Source organism: Xyrauchen texanus, chromosome 10 (assembly GCF_025860055.1).
Source record: "Xyrauchen texanus isolate HMW12.3.18 chromosome 10, RBS_HiC_50CHRs, whole genome shotgun sequence".
NCBI classification, from domain to species: domain Eukaryota; kingdom Metazoa; phylum Chordata; class Actinopteri; order Cypriniformes; family Catostomidae; genus Xyrauchen; species Xyrauchen texanus.
Window position 1 is genome coordinate 40,939,234 of NC_068285.1, and position 21,165 is coordinate 40,960,398.

The window sequence follows — 21,165 nt, forward strand, 5'->3', positions numbered from 1 at the left end:
TCAATTATTATGATGTCATAAAAACGTCACAACTGTACAATATTTAAACGTGTTTCATTATTATAGGCGACTGTGCGTATATTGTGGGTTGATTAATCTTATATCATGTCGATATGGCACGTTCACTGTTCTTTTGGAGCGCTCTTGTAGTAATGCCAGTCCTGTAGGCGGCGCTACGTTCATTATCTGCACATGAAATACGCCAGTGAACATCCGTGAAGAGCGCCGTTGAATGCGAGTTCATGATGGCGCAAAACTCAAGTGAGTACAGGAACATTCTTTCCGCATTCAGAGATCAGTGGTCAATCTAATTCTGCTGTTGAGCACATACACTCACGATGTATTCCACGATGTTTGTGACCCTCTAAAACTCAACTGGACTAGCTTTGAGTTTGTACAGAGGAAGCACGTGTCGAAATGGACGCTTGATATGAATGTTACTTTCGTTTGTTATTAATCTCAACACGGATGTGCTCTATGTATACATTTACACTGATCTATCAGTATCAAACTACACTAATGCCCTTTATCTTCTTCATTTTAGTCCTTACATGTTTAATTCTGATTTGTCAAGCGGTACTTAACTCTCGTGCTTGTGTGTAATCTTTCAGCAGATTACAGAAATATTTCATAATATATTAATATAATACACTGTGTGTCTATTCACAGGTGAATATGAGGCAGACAGAAAATATTCTGACTCTGAGAAGGACAGGACAGGATCAGCTTTAGATGTGGCTCAGACTTCATCATCATCATTGAAGAGACAGAGGGATGGCCCTGATGAGGAGGGGGATGAAGATGACTCTCCCAGAAAGAAGCTGGTAAGGCTCTCTATGGAGAGCAACAGTGACCGCCCACTTTTTATGTGTGTTTTCCCCCCATTAGTTTTCTTTTCAGAATTCTTCAGTAAAGCATTTTAAGTAGAGATGCACCGATTGCAATTTTCTTGGCCGATTTCCGATTTTTTGCAAGTGTGACCTGTCGATACCGATTTTTTTCCGATTTTCTTTCTAAGATTACTGATTATTGACCACATATACAAACAAAATCTACCTTTCTTCAATGCAAAATTTTATTTTCACAATAAAATAAATTATTAAACATTACAATTGCCCCCAAACTGCAGTAAGTTACAGGATCTTCTCTCACTTAAACAACTCTCAAAATAAAGTGCTCTGTGACTAGAAAGAGGTAGAAATAAAAATTAACTGCAAATGAGTCGCTTTATATAACAGATGTCATTTCCCACTATTTTTATAAATGGACCCTTTTCTCTTTATTACTCATCTAACAAAACAATTCCAAAGATCTGAAAAACTGAAGTGTCCAATACGCTCAACTTATGTTAGATGTACAAAGTAAAACTGAGCACTGCTTCGGGAACGGCTTGTAACTTCATACATGTCAACACTCCCGTTTTTCCCGGGAGTCTCCCTTTTGTTATTTCTCCCAAAAAAACTCCCGTTATTTGTATGGCCCAAACCACGTTATATGAATAATCACATCAATATATTATTCCAAGGTGGTCCAGTTGCCAGATCTTGAATGAAACGCATCCTACTCACACAATCGACACATCATACAAAATTACAAATCATTTATGACCACAATCTGTCAACCTAGAGCCCATTTGCGCTGTTGATATCTGCGCAGGTAGTAGACGCGGGATGTTAAATCAAGCATCACTGGTAGAGGGGAGAGGAAGACTCAGCTGGTGCTCCGGTGAAAAAAACAAAATATACATGCACATTTAACAACAGCTGGATGGAAGAATTTAATTTCATATCCCGAAGCCATATCAACAATACCCACGCCTTTTGCAATGTGTGTCGCACTGATTTTAATATCGGACACGGTGGGGAAAATTATGTTACTCAGCACATTAAATCACAATGGCACAATTTGTATAGTATTTAGCCTGCCTCTGCCATCCAGCACCCCACTTCCCCTCTCCCGGATTTGTGTACCCAAATGCTGACAGATAACAGGCTGCGTGTGTGACATGACACGAGATTAAACAACTCGGGCAACGCGACGTCGGAAAGTACCTCCTACTCTGTATCGAGGAAATGTATCAGATTTCTGAACCCTCTGTCCTCAACTATGAAGAATGGCTGGTCATCCAGGGCCATGAATTCCATAATTATCCTCGTAATTGCTTTGGTCTTTTCGCTGCTCATTCCAAGGAATGATAGGAGAGGCTGCTGACTTGTGACTGGCTCTGAGCTCTGGCTAGCTTTAGCCGCTTTCACTTTTTAGCTTCTTTTTTAAAATAGGCATTTTCAGCTGGGTGATGGTGTTATAAATGTCTAATTAGGTTTGTTGATCCGAAAGTTATTGTGGTGGTTCCCCCACGGTTTACATTGGCCTTACAATTATTACACATTTCGAACTTTATGTATTCTTCACAGTGAAGATCTTCCACGCCAATGACATGTTTACATGCAGCTGTGACGTTATTGCCTGCGCCGCTGGCAACAAAACGGACCGGCTTGGAATCGGAAAGACGTGAGGCTGACCGGCCGGTCACCGGTCCGGGCCGAGCATGCGGAAAATCGGCTAATTCCGGTCCCTGGCTGGTCGATCGGTGCATCTCTAATTTTAAGCCATTAATCAAACCAAGCAGTTCTGAGATAAAGCAAAACATCCGCATTTGATTAAAAGCAAAACATTTAGAAAAATCTGAAAAAGGCACAAGACAGTTTACGGATACAGTTCAACCAAAAACTAAATTCTGGCATAATTTATGGCATTACCTTATGTTGTTCCAAGCCTGTATGACTCTCTATATTAACCTCTCATTCACTGTGAATGGTGAAAGAGGCTGTCAGTTAATGTCAGAAATGTCAGTTATTGATGATTTTTACTGACCACCCTTTAAATTATTTAGTGTGAATGAACTACAGTGATGTAATTGAATCAGACAATATAATATTATTGACTGTAAGACATTAATTTACTTGAAAAATATAATGCCAGTTTATGTAGCGCTTTTCTAGACACTCAAAGTGCTTTAGATAGTTTAGGGGAATTCTCCTCAACCACCATTAGTGTGCAACATCCATCTGGACCTGACTCCCTACCTCTTCCAGCAGCAAACTTAAGTTTCCCAGGAGGTCTCCCATCCAGGATCAGACCAGGCTTAACCCCGCTTAGTTTTAGTGGGTAACCAGGCTAGAGCTGCAGGGTGCTGTTACATACATCTTTATGCAGTAGTATGTGTATGTGCAGTACCCCGGTAATATAAAATCTTAATTCACTATATGAGTAATTTTATAGCACGATAATGTTATATACCATGATATAGTATCATTTTTGGGAAAATCAAGATTTTTTTTTTAAATATATTAAATAACCATATTGTAATGCTTATATTTGGATAATCCTGTCATTTAATTAAATGCAACAAAGAAAATAATGCATAATTAAAAAAAAAAAAACACTTCTTGCAGAAAATATCCAAAATAATGTGAACGTTTCTTAAAGAAAATAAATATTAAATAAAAATAAATAAATAAAGCTTAATTTTGAGAGAAAACAAATTGCTTGTATTACAAGTGATTATCGTCATGCGACAGAAACACAGATGAGTGTGTCAGATGAGAAGCATGAAGCTCGTGTCTTATGTAACGCCGAACGCAAGATGAATGACATTGAATGTGCTTGGGCAGCTGCCAAAAAGTTTGTAATGCCGTATAAACCATGTCTGTTTCTTAAATTCTCTGTCTAACATGAAGCCCTGCCCACTGAAAGATATGCACATGCCACTTCTCATTTATATTTACATGTCGCAATATAGCAAAATCTCTATGGATTGACACTTTACGATATATATATCGTCATATCGCCCAGCCCTAATACATGATAGTTCTCTTGCTGTGATTTCAGATTCCATGTTAACAGGGACATCTATGATTGGTGAATATTTGTTCAGGATTATGGGTAGTGTAGTTTTTAAAAACAAAGAAAGTAAAAATCACTCTTATGACTTGTGGTTTCTACATATGCATATATCATTGCTTAACAATCTTAGAGCTCTTGTTTGGTCAGTCCAGAAAGACTTGTTATTATTAAAAGACAACTTATCTATGAAGAAAATCAAAGGGATTTTATACTGGGAATAGGAATATATCTGAGGATATAACATATCTAAAGTTGATTACAGGCTGTTTATTGGCTTTTCAGGAATATTTAAATAGTCAAGATACGATTCATAAAAGCGTGAGAAAGGAAATGCATACAAAAATTAAAACCAAGCAGAAATTGTAATTACTGAATTATATAAACGCAACAAAGTTGTGTCCTCAGAACTCAATCTTTCGGTAAATTTTTTTTTTTTAAGGTCACGGAGGAAATACACAGTCAAAAAGTGGCCACACATTACAACAAACTGCAGGAGTGTGGCCTGGCAGAACGCAATAAAAGCAGGATAGTTCACATGCGCAACTTCAACAACTGGTTGAAGAGCGTGCTCATCGGTAAGAAACGCAGCTTTACTTTTCTCTTTCAAACTGGTGTGTTTTATAAGGCATGCTTACCCAGTCCATCTCAACTTAGTGTAGCCTATGTGTTCTTGTGTGGAAAAATCTTTCCACAAAATTTCATCTCTGTTAATTTTAGAGATCTTAAGATATCAGTGATTTACTCTCGAATATGGACAAGCTGTCTCCCTGCCAGCAAATCGGAGTATAGGGCAAATCTAACGTGATTGAGAGAAACTGTTATGAGGTCATTGTGCTGGTTTGCTCAGGGGAGATCCTGGACAAGGTGAGACAGAGGAGGAGAGAGGTGTCCGTGTTAGATCTGGGCTGTGGGAAAGGAGGAGATCTTCTCAAGTGGAAGAAAGGACGTATTGACAAACTGGTGTGTGCAGGTAACCACACGATTCTCTTCTATTCTTTATAGAGATCGAGCCATGTTACTTTTGACAATCTGTGTTCATTATTTGGAACACGGACCGGATTTTTAGCAATTGTTTTCTTTTGAGTATAATGCAAACATGATATGTAGTATAAATATATTTGAATTATAAATATTATGTATGCATTTATTGAGATGTTCTGTGATCTAAATGGTAAAAAATAAATGTATAAAAATATATTAAGCTAAGTTTATTTTCATGGAACTGTTAAAGCAGTAGTTCCACCCAAAATAAAAATTCTGTCATCATTTGGCTTTAGATGAATAAATGCAACTTTGACTGCACTTGTGTTCCTCCATTACAGATATCGCTGGTGTTTCCATTGAGCAGTGTCAGCAGCGCTACAATGACGTAAGACGGAGGGGTCATCCGAACGAGCGCACGTTCTCTGCCGAGTTTATCACTGCAGACTGCAGCAGGGTATGTGCTGTTTACTCTTCTGTATTATTTGAAATGAATGACAGTTTCAGAAGCGTTACACTGTTTTTATTAGGTCTGAGCATTGATACAGATTTCAAGATTCAATTTTATTCTGGTTCACAAGCTCTCGATTCAGTTCGATATCGATTCATATGGGTATAGTTCAGTAATAATGTCGCATTTGCTTTCATATGAAAGAAATTCGCTCCCAAATAATTCTGTTAATTATAAAGGTGACCTTCTAACTGGGTACATTGGAAAATTTATTTGACTATTTTAATCATTTTAGCTTTTTGAAAACGAACAAATCCATGTATTAAATCAATAAATAGCATATTATATTTCATATATGATTTTTTTGTGACATGTTTATAGTTTAATTGCATAATTTGTACTATTTTCGGGTATTTACGTTGATTTGTTAAACACGTGTTAAAAACTGGTACTGTCTCTTTAAGAAAACTGGCAGTTTTTCAAAGAGCGTCTGTAAATGTCAACTAGAGAGACTCGAATGGCTCTACCTCATCTGTGATATGCATGATTACAATTAAATATTTCTGTTTTTGTTGTTTTTGATCTAATACTGACCATAAACAACAGAAAGGATATTTACATTTACAAAAGATACAAACATTACTCAACACGCTGTGGAAGGATCTCACTGCTGAATACTGGATGGCTTTAAGAACTGATATCGAGATCATTCAAATGAAGACGTGTCAGAAAATCCAAATTTTTACCCACCTCTAGTTTTTATACACCAGTTTATTGTAAGATAATTTTGACAATCAATAAAGTGCTAAGAGGATGTTACCTGTATATTTAATGTTTCTGTGAATTGCTTCAAAAAAATGATTAATATATGTATTTATTTTGACGTATTTTTTTTTTTACGTCAGACCTCCTCACACATGCGCTCTTGACATGCACATCCACTGTTGAAGTTTTTACATGTGTCTCTTGTAGTTTGCCAGTGATTACATCTTCTTGCGTTTCTTTGTGACAGCAACGGCTCAAAGAAATGTGAATGTTACCACCATTCGGACCCACAAATTAGTGCACATAATCAGGCTGCGCGTTCAGTGCTCACGCAGTCTGCTGATGACGAGAATTTCGTTACACGCCCTGTATGCTTACGCGTTTGACTGAAGTATACTTTGGGCTTTACTCGAGCTGAGCATCCCAACCTCCAGTTCTTATATAAGCAATTTATATAACTCAAGCAATTTTCCTCGTATTCAGCTCCCACTTTGGCACGTCCTATTCAGAAGTGATCATCCCTATTCCCTTCAAAAACTATTACTCTACACTCTAAGAGCTTCAGAGGGCTGAAAATCGATAACGTCATTTACATTTTAAGCATTTTTTTGGAACAACACTACAGTGTTTGCTTTCGAAGTGCCCTGCAAGTCATGATCAGCGCAAATTAGAACACAGCCAGACAGATCAGATGTGGGGGGAGGGGAAGTTCTTGTTCTAGAAAGCATTTGATTGGATAAGGTTTCTCATCCTCTGTGTGATTTCATGGAGTCTTTTTAGCCAGAAGACTGCAGATTTTAAATGTTTAAATCACCTGAAAACAAATTTAGTCAACGTTTAGATGTACACTAACATATAGATTATACCTAGCTAATAGATATGAACTAAAAGCACAGGGTTGCACAGGGTCTTTAAGGATGTTTCTTGAACTTCAGGCACTTTCATGCCCCAATGTTTTTTTTTATTAAAACAAAGTTTTTATTTAGTTTCTACCATGAAAATGCCAATCCAATAAAGGTGGTTTTAACTAACAATAGAAGTGTGCCGATGATACAAATTATTATGTTTAAAACTATGGTAATCTAAACAAAGAGTGAAATAAAAACACATTTCAATATTTGTTGTGTAAAAATTAACGATTTAGTTAAAAAAAGATTACAACTGTCCCATAGTTATAGCATCATTTCAACAACACAAAAAAATTGACACACAATTTGTTTTTCAAACTTTAGTGTACTTGTTAACCAAGTGGACAAAATGTGTCAGTAAAGAGCATGCTTGAGATAAAATAAGACAAGTATTGTTTGAAGAAAATTAAAGGTAAATGTCAGAATGCTTTTGTGTAATTTCCGTAATTTTACCAAAATATGCAAAAATTATGTATTTAGGATACATAAAATGTTAGCTATGAAATTAGCCAGTCATTTCTGACTGAATGAATCAGTCATTGTATTTCCAAAACATTACAAGAAAAAATATTAGTATGGAAATTGATCCGATACCTGGACTTGGAGTTTATGTTTTCATTGCAATTGACATTAAGTGTGTGTTCACACTTGGCAGGTTTGGTTCGATTAAAACAAACTCTGGTGTGTTTGCTCTATTAGTGCAGTTCATTTCAACAAGTGTGAACACTGTCACACAAACCTTGATGCGCACCAAACAAGCAGACCGAGACCGCCTGATAAGTGGGTCTCGGTCCGCTTCCAAACGAACTCTGGTGCAGTTCGATTAATATATGAACGCAACATGGACCAAAGATGTCTAAACGGACCAAAAACAGGAAGTAATTTGCCTAATACTGACCTCAAGCATACCTGGTTCTTCTCATCATAGGAGCTATATGTTACCTATTACAGTTCGGTACTGGCGTCGGAACCCTCCGTCCTTGCAGCATATCTTCGTTTGTGTGTGCAACGGAGGATTTCCTGACGCTGTTTTGACTCCTTTACACATTTGATTAGCTCTTCGTTTGTTCTAAGCTGGTAAAAATACCACCATATATACATATAACGAGAGCATTTTGCCAGCAGCCAGCAAAGTTTTGGATGTTTGCTATGTTCCGTCTCAAAATGTATGTCATAAAAGCTGTCCAATCAGGTTGTGACTATTTTCTGATGCCTTTGGTTTTGTATCGTTAGGTCGGTGTTAAAAATGCCAGTGTGAACGGTTAGCGAACCATAACTAAATGTATAATTTTCTTTTTTGGTCTGGACCAAGAGAACTGAACTACATGTGTGAACACACCCTAAATCTCTTAAACGTTCATCCTCAGGATTCCTCCTCAATATTAGTCGTTGCCATCCATGTTGCTAACAGCAATCGTGAAGTTGCATTCTCAAGATTTGCGCCGTTTTCTACTCCACATGAAAAGTGCTTGCAGAAAATGACTTGTTTTGCTTTTAGCACTTCCACCGCGCATGTAAATTCGACTTAATCCAATTTGTCTGAAAAGAAATGCCCTCAAAATTGGACCCATTCAATAAAATTGTAAATGTCTCACTGTAACCTCGATTTGTACTTTTTTAAAGAAAAGGAGGGACGAGTCAAAATTAATTTTTGTGTTAATCAACATTATGCCACAAATGCTGTCGATTCTTGTATTGAACCCAGAATATTCCTTTAACAGGTCCTTTCTCCATCAATTGATCGTTGACAGAAAGCTGTTGTGTATTTGAGGTGTGTGCGTCAGTGTAATGACCTCGGGGGAACACATCGCAAAGCTCTGACCTATTCCAACCAGTGTTCAAAACTCACATGGAGCTGAAGGAAATGTCAAATTGGTGTTAAACGTCTTAAAATAATCACATGCGTTTGTTTACGCGTTTATTGTTAACAGCTCGAATTCAAATTCGATGGTGGGAATGTTTGGAAGTGGTCATTATTTTTGCACTTCAGTTTTGTTCCTCTAGTGCTGCAGGAATAGAGCTTCTTTCATTTGTGAGATACTCTCGAAGCTCTAAATTCTCAGAGGGACTTCAGTTCATTTTCAAAAAGAAGAAACATTAAAGTCATTGAGTATCATGACGTGACAGCACAGGGTCATATTCTCTCTGTATCTCTATTTTTCTGTCACAGGAGTTGCTGTGTGAGAAGTTGCAAGACCCTGATCTGCGGTTTGACGTGTGCAGCTGTCAGTTTGTGTATCATTATTCGTTTGAGAGCGAGCAGCAAGCAGACACCATGCTGAGAAATGCCTGTGAGAGACTCCGACCTGGAGGATTCTTCATCGGAACAACTCCAGACGCATTTGAGCTGGTGTAACACACACACACACACACACACACACACACACACACACACACACAGTTTGGCAGATTTTGAACTTTCCCAATTGAATTGGAGCACGACTCGAAACTAGCTGCCTGGGTGCATTACGAATATGTCTGCAGAGGGACCTGACTTGTCCTCAGTTGTCCCAATACAGTTTTCGATTTGCTCAAACTCTAGAGACAGCATGGAATCATTTTCAGTGCATAAAAGCTGCAATACACAAATTCAAGAATGTTAAGCTTGTTTAACAATGTAATATAATATTAAGCCACTTTGGTCCACAGGAAACGTTTGGAGGTGTCAGACTCGAACAGCTTTGGGAATGAAGTGTACCGTGTATCCTTCAAGAAGAAAGGAGAATATCCTCTGTTCGGCTGTCAGTACGACTTCAATCTGGAGGGAGTCGTCAATGTCCCAGAGTTTCTGGTGTATTTCCCCCTGTTTGAGGAGTGAGTGTCACATCTCCAGTGCTCTCTGTACTCCTGGGTTTTTGCCATGTTTAGTGCCTTGACTCACCAGCAGAGAGCACAACTGATTCATAAATGTGTGCTTACATCGAGCTTTATCTTTGTAGTGTCTGAGATATTCTTTATTTTATTATGCTGTTTTGTCGTCTCTAGCAAATTCCTAAAAACAGATACATATGTAGACATTAGCAGATTTAAATATCATGTTTTGGCTAAATATACTGACTGTATTGCACTGCATGCTTAATAATCAGTCTGTATATTAGTTGTTGTGTTTAAACGATTTCTTGTTTTCTGTCCAGAATGGCCAAAAAGTACAACATGCGTCTGGTGTATAAGAAAACCTTCCTTGAGTTCTTTGAAGAGAAAGTTAAAGATGAGAAGCATAAGATGCTCATGCAGTGGATGCAGGCGTTGGAGGTATGTGTGTGTGTTGTGCGTCTTTGTGTGCAGGGCTACAACTAACAAAACAATTTCTTCAGGCACTTTTAGCACTGTGAACTAGAAAGTGAAATCTTGATTAAACATTAAAACATTTTATTTGTCTGCTAACAATGTCTAGCACTGTATGCACATACATCACAGATTTGTTGTTTTTGTCATTTTGTCAAGTCATGAAAATTCCCACAGCAGTGTTATTTCCAGCACTACTCAAATTCTGTGTTGTGTTTAATAGAAAAGTTTTTGAAATAAAATGTCAGACTCCTTTGTCTTGATAAGGCTAATTTCATAGCTAACATTTGATGTAACCTAAATACACACAATTAAATAATATTTTCAATTTTCTTTTTATAATTTAGCAAAACGAAAGCTTGATTGGAAATGAAATCTAATAAAAATATTCTGCTTGTGATATCTTATTTATTTGTTTTCTTCAAACATCACTTCTCACATTTCATCTCTTGCATGCTATTCACTGACACTTTAGTCCACTTAGTTAAATAAGAACACTATCTAAAAAAACAAAACAAAATTGGGTTAATTGTGTTTGGTGTGGTGGAAATGATGGCACAATTGTGGGACAGTCTTTATTTTTTAAAGTAATATATAATTTTCACGCAGATAATACTTAAATTGTTTTTGTTATTTCACTCTTTGTTTAAATAATCATAGTTTTAAAAATGTAATAATTTTTATTTTTATAATGGATTTTCATTGTTTGACATTGAAAATATTTGACTGGCACAAGGCAAAAACAGTAAAAACTGCACACGAAAGGCTTTTTAAAAGTACCAAAAATAAATGAAGGCCAGGTGAAAAGTTTTAAATTGACCTTCATATAACAGAGACAAAAAGTTGAAATCTGTTAGTTTTAATACAACCAACCCCTGTGTTAAAGAAACATACATACAGTTGAAGTCATGTTTACATACTCTTACATATTCATGTAAGTCATTGAAACTAATTTAATCACTCAGATTTACTGTTAGCAGTAAGTCATTTAGGACATCTACTTTGTGCATAACACAAGTAATTTTTCCAACCATTTTTTACAGACCGATTGTTTCACTTTTAATGGACTATCACAATTCCAGTGGGTCAGAAGATTACATACACTAACTGTGCCTTTAAGCAACTTGGAAAATTAGCCTAGTTTAGTCTCTGATAGGTGGTGTACTGACATCATGGGTAAATAAAAAGCCAAAATCTCAAAACAAAAAATGTGGACCTCCACAATTCTGGTTCATCCTTGGGCGCAATTTCCAAAAGCCCGAAGGTACCACGTTCATCAGTACAAACAATTGTGTGCAAGTATAAACACCATGGGACCACACAGCCATCATACCGCTCAGGAAGGAGACACATTCTGTTTCCTAGAGATGAATTTAGTTTGGTGTGAAAAGTGCAGATCAATCCCAGAACAACAGCAAAAGACCTTGTGAAGAAGCTCGAGGAAACAGATAGACAAGTATCTATATCCACAGTAAAACGAGCCCTATATCGTCATTACCTAAAAGGCTGCTCAGCAAGGAAGAAACCACTTCTCCAAAACTGCCATAAAAAAGACAGACTACAGTTTGCAAGTGCACATGGTGACAAAGATCTTACTTTTTGGAGAAATGTCCTCTGGTCTGATGAAACAATGTAACCTGAGTAACTGTCTGGCCATAGTGACCATTGTTATGTTTGGAGGAAAAAGGGTGAGGTTTGCAAGCCGAAGAACACCATCCCAACCGTGAATCATGGGGGTGGCAGCATCATGTTGTGGGAGTGCTTTGCTGCAGGAGGGACTGGTGCACTTCACAAAATAGATGACATCATGAGGAAGGAAAATTATGTGGACATATTGAAGTAAATTTTCAAGACATCAGCCAGGAAGTTAAAGCTCAGTCGCAGTGGGTCTTCCAAATGGACAGTGACCACAAGCATACCTCCCAAGTTATGGCAAAATGGCTTAAGGACAACAAAGTCAATGTATAGGAGTGGCCATCACAAAGCCCTGACCTCAATCTGATAGAACATTTGTGGGCAGAACTGAACAAGCTTGTGCGAGCAAGGAGGCCTACAAACCTGACTCAGTTACATCAGTTCTGTCTAGAGGAATGGGCCAAAATTCCAACAACTTATAGTGTGAAGCTTGTGGAAGGCTCCCCAAAATGTTTGACCCAAGTTAAACAATTTAAAGGCAATGCTTCCAAATACTAACAAAGTGTATGTAAACCTCTGACCCACTGGGAATGTGATGAAAGAAATAAAAGCTGAAATAAAACATTCTCTCTTCTATTATTCTGACATTTTACATTCTTTTCTTTTTTCACATTAGCTATACAAGCTGTGAAAATAGTGTTTTTCTGTGTAATATAAGATAAACACAATTTATTATTCCAATATTATGCAATTTTATTGCTGATTTGAAATATGTTCTTTGATCTCGGTTTTCCCTGCGCTGCACTAGCACAATGTCTACCAGTGGACTAATTTGCTAGAAAGACTTTATTAATGTTAATATGCTGTATATTAAATACAAGTATATTAAATATTGATTCATTTGTTGATTTAAATGATTAATCAGGAAAAAAAAGCCTAATTGTTAAGATGCATGTGTGCGCACAAGGTATTTGAGTGTAATTGCGTGTAATTTATTGTTATTTAGTTTAACGGTAACAGTGGCATTTTATCAGTCACTTACTGTAAGGAGGGGCAGTTTTGAAAATAGAAATACTTTAATTCTTTTGCATTTCTAACATGTACAGATAAGAATATTACTGTCAAATATAAATGGTCACACATTTCAGCCATGTGAAGCAGGATAAGAGCTGTCGGCTTGAAATCTGACACGTTTGAAGTCACATGAAATCTATGTTGGCCTAATGTATATTCCTGGTATATTTGGGAACGATAACCTGTCCACATTATTCCAAAGGAAAAAAGTGCTAGTTTTTGTAATCTTTTAATAAAAGATTACAGAAAAATATTGCCCTTTTCAGCTGATGTCACAAATCCCTCTTATTTTGACACATAGAATGACAAATAAATGGTTTATTTCACGACCCTATATTGACGTCAGTTACAGGTTTTCAATGCCACAATTGATTACTAGTTGATTACCCCGTCTAATCCAAACATCTATAAAAACGAGATTTATTTACTTGAAAATCAAAATTGTGTAAGATATTAACATTTTTAAAATAATATTTCTTTTGAATTGTTTACCTCAAAGTTTTGTCAGATTTAAGCTTAAACCTTCATTTAAGATATATCCTCTGAAAACAGCAAGTCCTACCATCTCGTATCTGGTTGTGTGGATGAGAAAATATTTGACTTAAAAACAAGACTAAACGTTTTTTTTTTTTCAAGTGCAATCAGAGTGACTGCTGCCACATCAGCACAGAAATCCAATCAAACACAGCCGTCATAAAGCACATTAGCACACATTGAGCATATTTAACCCACTCCAATGCTCTTGGCCCTGTGAGAAATCCCTTTCACAATTAAATATAATCCTATTAGCCTCTCAGCAGTAGTGTGGAAATAACTATTCCGTAACTGTGCACACTAGATGAGACTTTCATCCCAGAGCTGCTTCTGTGAGCCAGATCTGTCTGTGGATAATGATGTCTGCCTTATCTTTACTTTAGAAGAATCAAACCGTTTTTGTGCATCCTTGTTGTCATAGCAATACCCTCCAGATGAGAGGGGCAGACTGGCATCCGATAGTACAGGGGAGTACGACCATGCCAAGAGAATAGCCGAGAATCCTGCTGTTAGACTTCCACTGGTGAGCACTGATGTGTTTTCCTTCTATTGAAAGGAGGATTCTTCTTTGTATTAATTATGTTCTTATAGTTCCCCCTCTCTTTTCTCCGCAGGGTACCTTGAGCAAGTCTGAGTGGGAGGCTACAAGTACGTGGGGTTGCTTTCTTCCTGTTCAGATCAGTTTTAAAATTCACTATTGGTGCTCTTATACACTTGAGACATTAATATTTGTCTTGATGTACAGATGCATTATATTTGATGTCATTGCAGAGTCTCGAAGGCTTTAGAGATTGTACAAAAACATGATAAAAACAAGACAAAACTGATAATGTCACTTTTGTGAAAGGCTCCTTTAGCTGAGCTATTTGATATTAATATTCATAGGTACTGAGTAAAACACGCATCAGTATTGATGACTCATTTGTATTGAAAGCGTAGTCTGTACCAAAGGCAAGAAATGAAAGACTCCTGCTGTGTGTGCAGACTCTTTTATTAGGATAAAATGCTTGAGATCATTTAGATGTTTCCTGCTGGTGAAGTACAGCTTGTGGGTCGGTCATCAGGGACAAAATCTAGAAAAGGCATAGTTAAATGGAAAAAAGTTCTGTCAATGTTTTATGGAACACAGAATGGGAATTTAAAAAAACCTTTACAGCACCTTTTTTTTTTGCAGTTCATAGCGCTGGTTCACGGGCTGGTAAACTCCTACTGCCAAAATTAGGGCTGTCAACTGAAGTTTTCACTTAAATATTACAAAAATTCAAATTGTGTTCCAGTTTTGTAGAAATTAACACATTAACCACAGCACAGTGAATTATTTAAAGTGGATTAAGACTTTCAATTATTTCTTGTAGCTCCATCTAGTGGACAACATTGTACTACATCCTCCTACGTCTGTTCTTCACTGATGAAATTGGATTTTCACAAGTTATAGCGCCCCCTACCATCATAAATTGATGACATTTTTGCACATGTCCTCAATGTTCTGCTGTCCATGTTTTAAGTTTTGTTAAGTTTGAATTGCGCTCACAAGATATAGTCCAATTCATCATAATAGGCCACACCCAAAAATTTATATGTTTAACGAATCAAAATGCTCTCCATACGGTAAGAATTTAAAATGTGAATTATTTTCAAATGTTATACTTTATTTATTTGGCTTAAATGGCAAATGTCTGGACCTTATAACAGCTTAAATTGGCCAAGAACCGCCCACTTTGACAGGAAGAGCCATTGAACTGACACGTAAAGCATTCAATCTGACTGTTTTGTCATTACGTGCCGTTTAGGGGCGGAGTTATCAGAGATATAATAAAAGACAGACATGGGGAAAGATATTATTGATATATTGTTGTGGCAGTCTCCGCAAGCAATTGAATAGAAAACACAAGAGACAACAGAGATAAACCTCATATGCAGCTCTGCTCGTTGATTTCTTGTTGGGCTGTCTAACTGTTTGATTTCCTCAATAGCGCTTAAAACCAGTTGAAAATGTTCAAATGGGTCACGTAAGTTTTGTGGTCTTCGCTGCAAGTGATCCCGCTCTGCGCTTTCCTGTCTCTGGAGCACTCTGCCACGTCGTCATTGCTTTCGACACATATACAATGCAAATGCAGAGTTTTAGCTTTCAAATCACCATTTATTTTTATATTAAATTCAATGAATTTCGACAGCCTTTGTCAAAATAACTGTCAGAACGCCATACGGATAATATCATATGGCTTCAGAAGACTCTGACTAGAGTGCACAACTCATATCGACTATTTTTATGACGCTGCTTTGTCAGTTCTTTGACAGATGTGGTTTTTGGCTAAATAATAATGAACAGTAAGAATTGCGATCAGCCATCAGAAAGGGTAAATGTCAGGCATGTCGTTTTTTTTTTGTCATGAAGCAAATCTATTTTTACATGCAGATCATCTTATACCTTCTGGCAACTTCAGTAATACCCAATACAACACTGACTGATGACACCATAAGAACATACACACAGTCTCAAGCCCTTCACTTGTGGCTATCCTGAGATGTGATGTCCAAGGCAGCAGACAGGGAAAATAAGTCTCTTTTAAGAACCCCAAAAAAAATTTATAACTATAATGAAATATTTACAATATAAAGTATATTTTGATAACTGGACTATGGACTAAACCTTGACCACTCAACTGAGGTTTGTTACCACTACATTAATGTAAGAGCACAAGTTTATACAGTGGAACAGTACGCAATGTGTTGAGCAAACATTTGTGTATTTCCTGTGTGTAGTTTTCTGCCTTTATTTCAAAATAAGCTTTATTGGCAGTCTAGTTTAGCTTCAATTTTTGGCATGTTTCAATTCACTTTTATAATAAGTATTACATCATTTTCCTTATGCAATTCTCTTCTCTCTTGACTTTTTTAGGCATATACCTGGTGTTTGTGTTTGAGAAAATGTCATGAGTCGGACGAATTCTCCGTTGTGTCCGCATGAATGATTGCTGCAGATGTGGAGAGAGGGCCCCGTCTCATTTCCATTCATTCGGTTTCTTCAACCCTGCTGAGCCTGTCCTTTTCACAAAGCTTCAAATATTTTATACAGCCAGAGCATTTTTCGTGTGTGTGGTGTGTGTGTGTGGTGTGTGGTGTGGTGTGTGTGTGGTGTGGTGTGTGGTGTGGTGTGGTGGGGGGTGGAGGGAATAAAGAATGAGTTTGCAGCTGAATGAGGAAAATGTGTGTTTGGAGCATGTTTGAAAGGATGTGTGCACACTGCACATAATCGATATTCTCATTTATACTGTATTTCTGTGGTTACCTGTTATACACTGCTTACCTGGAACCCTTTCTCAAAGAATCTAACAGCCCAGGATGGCTTACAGTCCCTTTGGGGTTTACTTTGATTTGTATTCCAAACTTGCCTTCAAGCTGGACTGAACTTTGTTTGGGATTTCTCTTGTTCTGAAAATCACTGACCTAAAGCAAAAAAAAGTCAGTTAGTAAAAAATACAGTGTCTTCACAACTGTGAAGGTTTAGATGTGTGACTGGGGCCAACCACAGTTCACCACGACATTTCAGGAATTAAAGAAATATGGCTTTAATTCCTGAAAAACAAAAATGTTTTTGTTTTTTTTAATTGTCATTAAGTAAATCATAGTGTATTTTTCTCCAAATGATGTCGCTGAGGGTTACGACAGATGACAAGTTTTACTCTGTCGTTGTGTAGAGAACTGTTGTTTGTGAATGTAAACCTATTGTAGGAGTAATAAAACCCTTAAATTACATTAACTGTCCATTTTATGTGTTTTGCGAGATTATTTTCAAGAAAGGGTAAACAATACACTTGCTTTATAATCGAATAATGTAAAAAGAATACTGAAATATGCAGTATATGTACAGTACAAACACATGAATATAATTGCATGTCCATGGGGTGGATATTCATAACAAATAACACATTTCAGATTTATTCTTTTTGTAAATTTAAGGTCTCATTAAAACTGACTTTGAAACTTTTTACCATGCCGTAAATATTTAATTTTGGTAATTTTTCTACACTTTAATGTGTAGATGTTATTGTTTTAGCCTGGTCTCAGACCCAAGCTATCAATATTACATTATAAAAATACAAATCATTACATGTTTGAAACTACAATCATCTAAACAAATAGATAAACCAATTTGATAATTGTTGTGCAAATATCATTTTCTTCAAAGTTATGACTGGTCCAGATGTGTCTCTTACATTTCCTTTCAAATGTAAATGTAGGCCTTGTTAACCAAGTCTACAAAAGAGTGAAACTATTATCTAATTGAGTATTTTTAGGATACAGCATACGTTAGCAATGATATTAGCTTTTAATTCAGAAACATTGAACATACCATCTCCATCAGCATCATTTCCAGAATTTGGGATGTGCTGGAAATGACACTTTGGTGGGAATTTTCATGACTTTCAGAAAAAAAGTACAAATATGACAAATTTCTTGTGATACAGGTGCATACACCTGGAGCTCCACCTACCTTTAGGCCGACAGCTAATTCATGTTCAGTCAGTTAAGATCAGTCAACATGAACACAACGATGTGTAGAGTTATTAGCGAGCTGGTACAAATTTACCTGCATCTATATGATTGTTCACATAAAGACATTGTCCAAGAACATGTCATGTGATTTCAAAAAATAATAATTTAATTCGTCTACAAAACTGATCAAATCTACTCAAAACTCTTAAAGTGCCCATTAACTCATTTGTCGTCTGCAGGCAAAAGCCATTCACACATCTGCCAAAAATGTCATCATTCTTTTGTTTGTATTCTACCAACACTCTTTAAAACACCCGTAGTGTCATCATAAATTACAAAAACAGCAGACCCAGGATTAGGTGGAGAGATTACATCTCCACACTGGCCTGGGAATGCCTCAGGGTCCCCCAGTCAGAGCTGGTTAATGTGGCTCAGGATAGGGAAGTTTGGGGCCCCCTGCTGGAGCAGCTGCCCCTGTGACCCGACTTCAGATAAGCGGTTGAAGATGGATGGCATGTAATCGGCACATATTATGGTGTATAATATAGTTTTCATGTATTTCCCCAAGCGGTGTGGCCGGTGTCTGAATGCTCAGTTGTTTCAAACTTATTTTGGCTCTGAGTGAAGAACGAAGAAGAACTTTGCCATGAGTGTGTAGGGGCCTTAAAATTGCTACATTCTCAGCCAGCCAACATTCATTTATTTCACAGAGTGCAAATGACAAAACAAAACTATTAAGTTCATGGAAATATCCACTTGCAGACAATCATGTGGCAACTCAATGTATAGACCCATGCAGACATGTGATTAAACCTGGAAAGTTCTATTTTAGGATGAACCTATCAATATACATCTGTATCCAATAACACTTTATTGAAGTGCCTTCACTTTTTTTTGTTTTAAGGCAACAATAAAATGTCTTTCTCTGCCTAATATCCCATTATCCTGTTCAGAGTATGATTGAAGCAATAAGAATTACATAAAGTAAATTTATGTTTATATATCCATTTTATTATTCTCTTTCTGTTGAGAAAAAGCAACATATTGAATGTTTGCTTGGTGAACTCTAAAGCTGGAATGAATTTATTCTCAATCATTAGACATGGTGTTACAGTGTCTTGGAAGACAGTCTAAAACCAGTTTCCTTAAGAAGTACCTCCATTGAGAGATTCTGATGTTCAAAGCAAACATTGGAATAGGGACGTAATGTGATCTAAGAGGCTTTGGCCAAGGAATCATTGTTGGTACCAGGGTGGTTTGAAGGATTTTCAAGCACAAAATTCTTGAGTTGACAGGTAATGGTACAAAAACCATCCAGTGAGAGGCAGTTCTGTGGGCGAAAACACTGTTAATGAGAGGTCAGAGGAGAATGGTCACACCGGCTCAGACTGACAGGAAGGTGACGGTGATATCCAAAAGAACATCTCTAATAACACAACAAATCAAACCTTGGTGAATTAGATTGGCTACAGAAGAAGACCACACCAGGAGCCTCTCTTGCCAGGTAAGAACAGGAAACAGATACTTGCTATTTAACCGTTGTCAGTAATGCACCTTTAGGCCCCTGAATGTCAACATGAATCAGTATTCACGACACATTTTTACTTCCATAAAGTGATGTAAACATTTAAGGTGATACTTGCTTTTATCTATCGTAAATTGATTGAATTGTGAAATGTTGTCTCAGTATGACATATGATTGGAAAATAAAAGAAATATAAAAGGGCATGGTGAGTTACTATACTACTATTTTCATAAAAGATTACGAAGATTAAAACAAATCCTTTGAATTAATATGCACAGATGTGTATAAATTGTGATTCCATGTTTACTTCAATATTAATTGAGAATTGAAGGACTGCCACAGCCTACCTACCACGTTCATCCCTTTGTGGCAAGAGAGTTACTTGTTCTATTCTATTCTAATGGTTGTTTCCAGCAGGATATCACACCATGTCACAAAGCACGTCACCTCAAATTGGTTATATTAACATGACAATGAGTTCAGCAAACTTCAGTGACCTCCACAGTCCCAGATCTCAATCCAATTCACAGTCCGAATTTACAACTGATAAATCTGAAACAACTGATGCCATCATGGCAACATGGACCAGAATCTCTAAGGAATATTTCAAGCACTTTGTTGAATTGATTCCATGTAGAATTCAGGCTATTCTGAGGGCTAAAAAGGGGTCCCACCCGGTATTATAAAAGTGTATACAGTGGCCACTGAATGTAATGTATCAAGATACCAACCTGGTCTCATAGAATAACATTACTGTAACATTTTCTACATATCGCAGCAGATTCCTGGTGAAATGTACTCTAAAGGTGCTACAACAAAAATTGCTTTTATGCACTTCCACACAAATCTCGAGAAAAACAGATGATTATCATCTTATTACACGCCTCTCTGGAATACTTGATTCTGATTGGTCATTGGCACCATCTAGTGGTCAGATATTGCTCTGTAACAACCGCACATCTGGTGATTAAAGCCCAAATTATACTTCAGTCAGATGCAAATGTGTGACGCAGATCTCGTCATCAGCAGAGTGCGTGAGCACTGAATGCGTGCGGCCCGATTTTTCGAACCGCACATCTTTGAACACGCAGAATGTGCATAGAATTATTTGCACAAATTAGTGGATCCTCAAGGTGGCAATACTAATATTTGAACAGTTGCGATCTGAAGAAACACTAGAAGAAGACATAATCACCAGTAAATAACGAGACGAAGGTAAAAACAACAACAGTAGATATGCACGTCAAGAGCACGTGTGTGAGGTCATGGGAGATACCTGTAATCGTATACCTCGATTTTAGCTGTTCAGCGATTTCTTTCTTCTCACATAATTTCACAATTTAAACGCAAATGAATGTTTTATGTCCATTTATTTGTTTATTTGGCAAGTAGTCTTGTAATAGGCTAAATAATGAGGAGTCAGATGGTCATTTTTACAAAGTAAACACCAACAGAACTCCAACGCAATCCGTCCATGTATTTATTTTATATACAATTTGATTGTATATAATTTGATTGTATATTTTATATACAATTTATATTTATATGCAAAAGATTCTCTTTGAAAGCCTTCAAAGGAGACTGGATTCCAAGGCACCAAAACA

At 37.0% G+C, this 21,165-nt stretch overlaps 1 protein-coding gene across 1 annotated transcript; it reads left to right on the forward strand.

Annotated features, from left to right (window-relative positions):
• Positions 1–193: 193 nt before the first annotated feature.
• LOC127650739 (mRNA cap guanine-N7 methyltransferase-like) lies at positions 194–17,318 on the forward strand. Its single transcript, XM_052136348.1, has 11 exons — positions 194–261; positions 670–824; positions 4,346–4,481; positions 4,754–4,876; positions 5,229–5,344; positions 9,182–9,363; positions 9,661–9,825; positions 10,146–10,263; positions 13,961–14,062; positions 14,154–14,187; positions 16,439–17,318. The coding sequence occupies exons 1-11, from the start codon at positions 243–245 to the stop codon at positions 16,474–16,476; spliced, it is 1,188 nt and encodes a 395-aa protein (XP_051992308.1). The 5' UTR covers positions 194–242; the 3' UTR covers positions 16,477–17,318.
• The last annotated feature ends 3,847 nt before the right edge of the window (positions 17,319–21,165 follow it).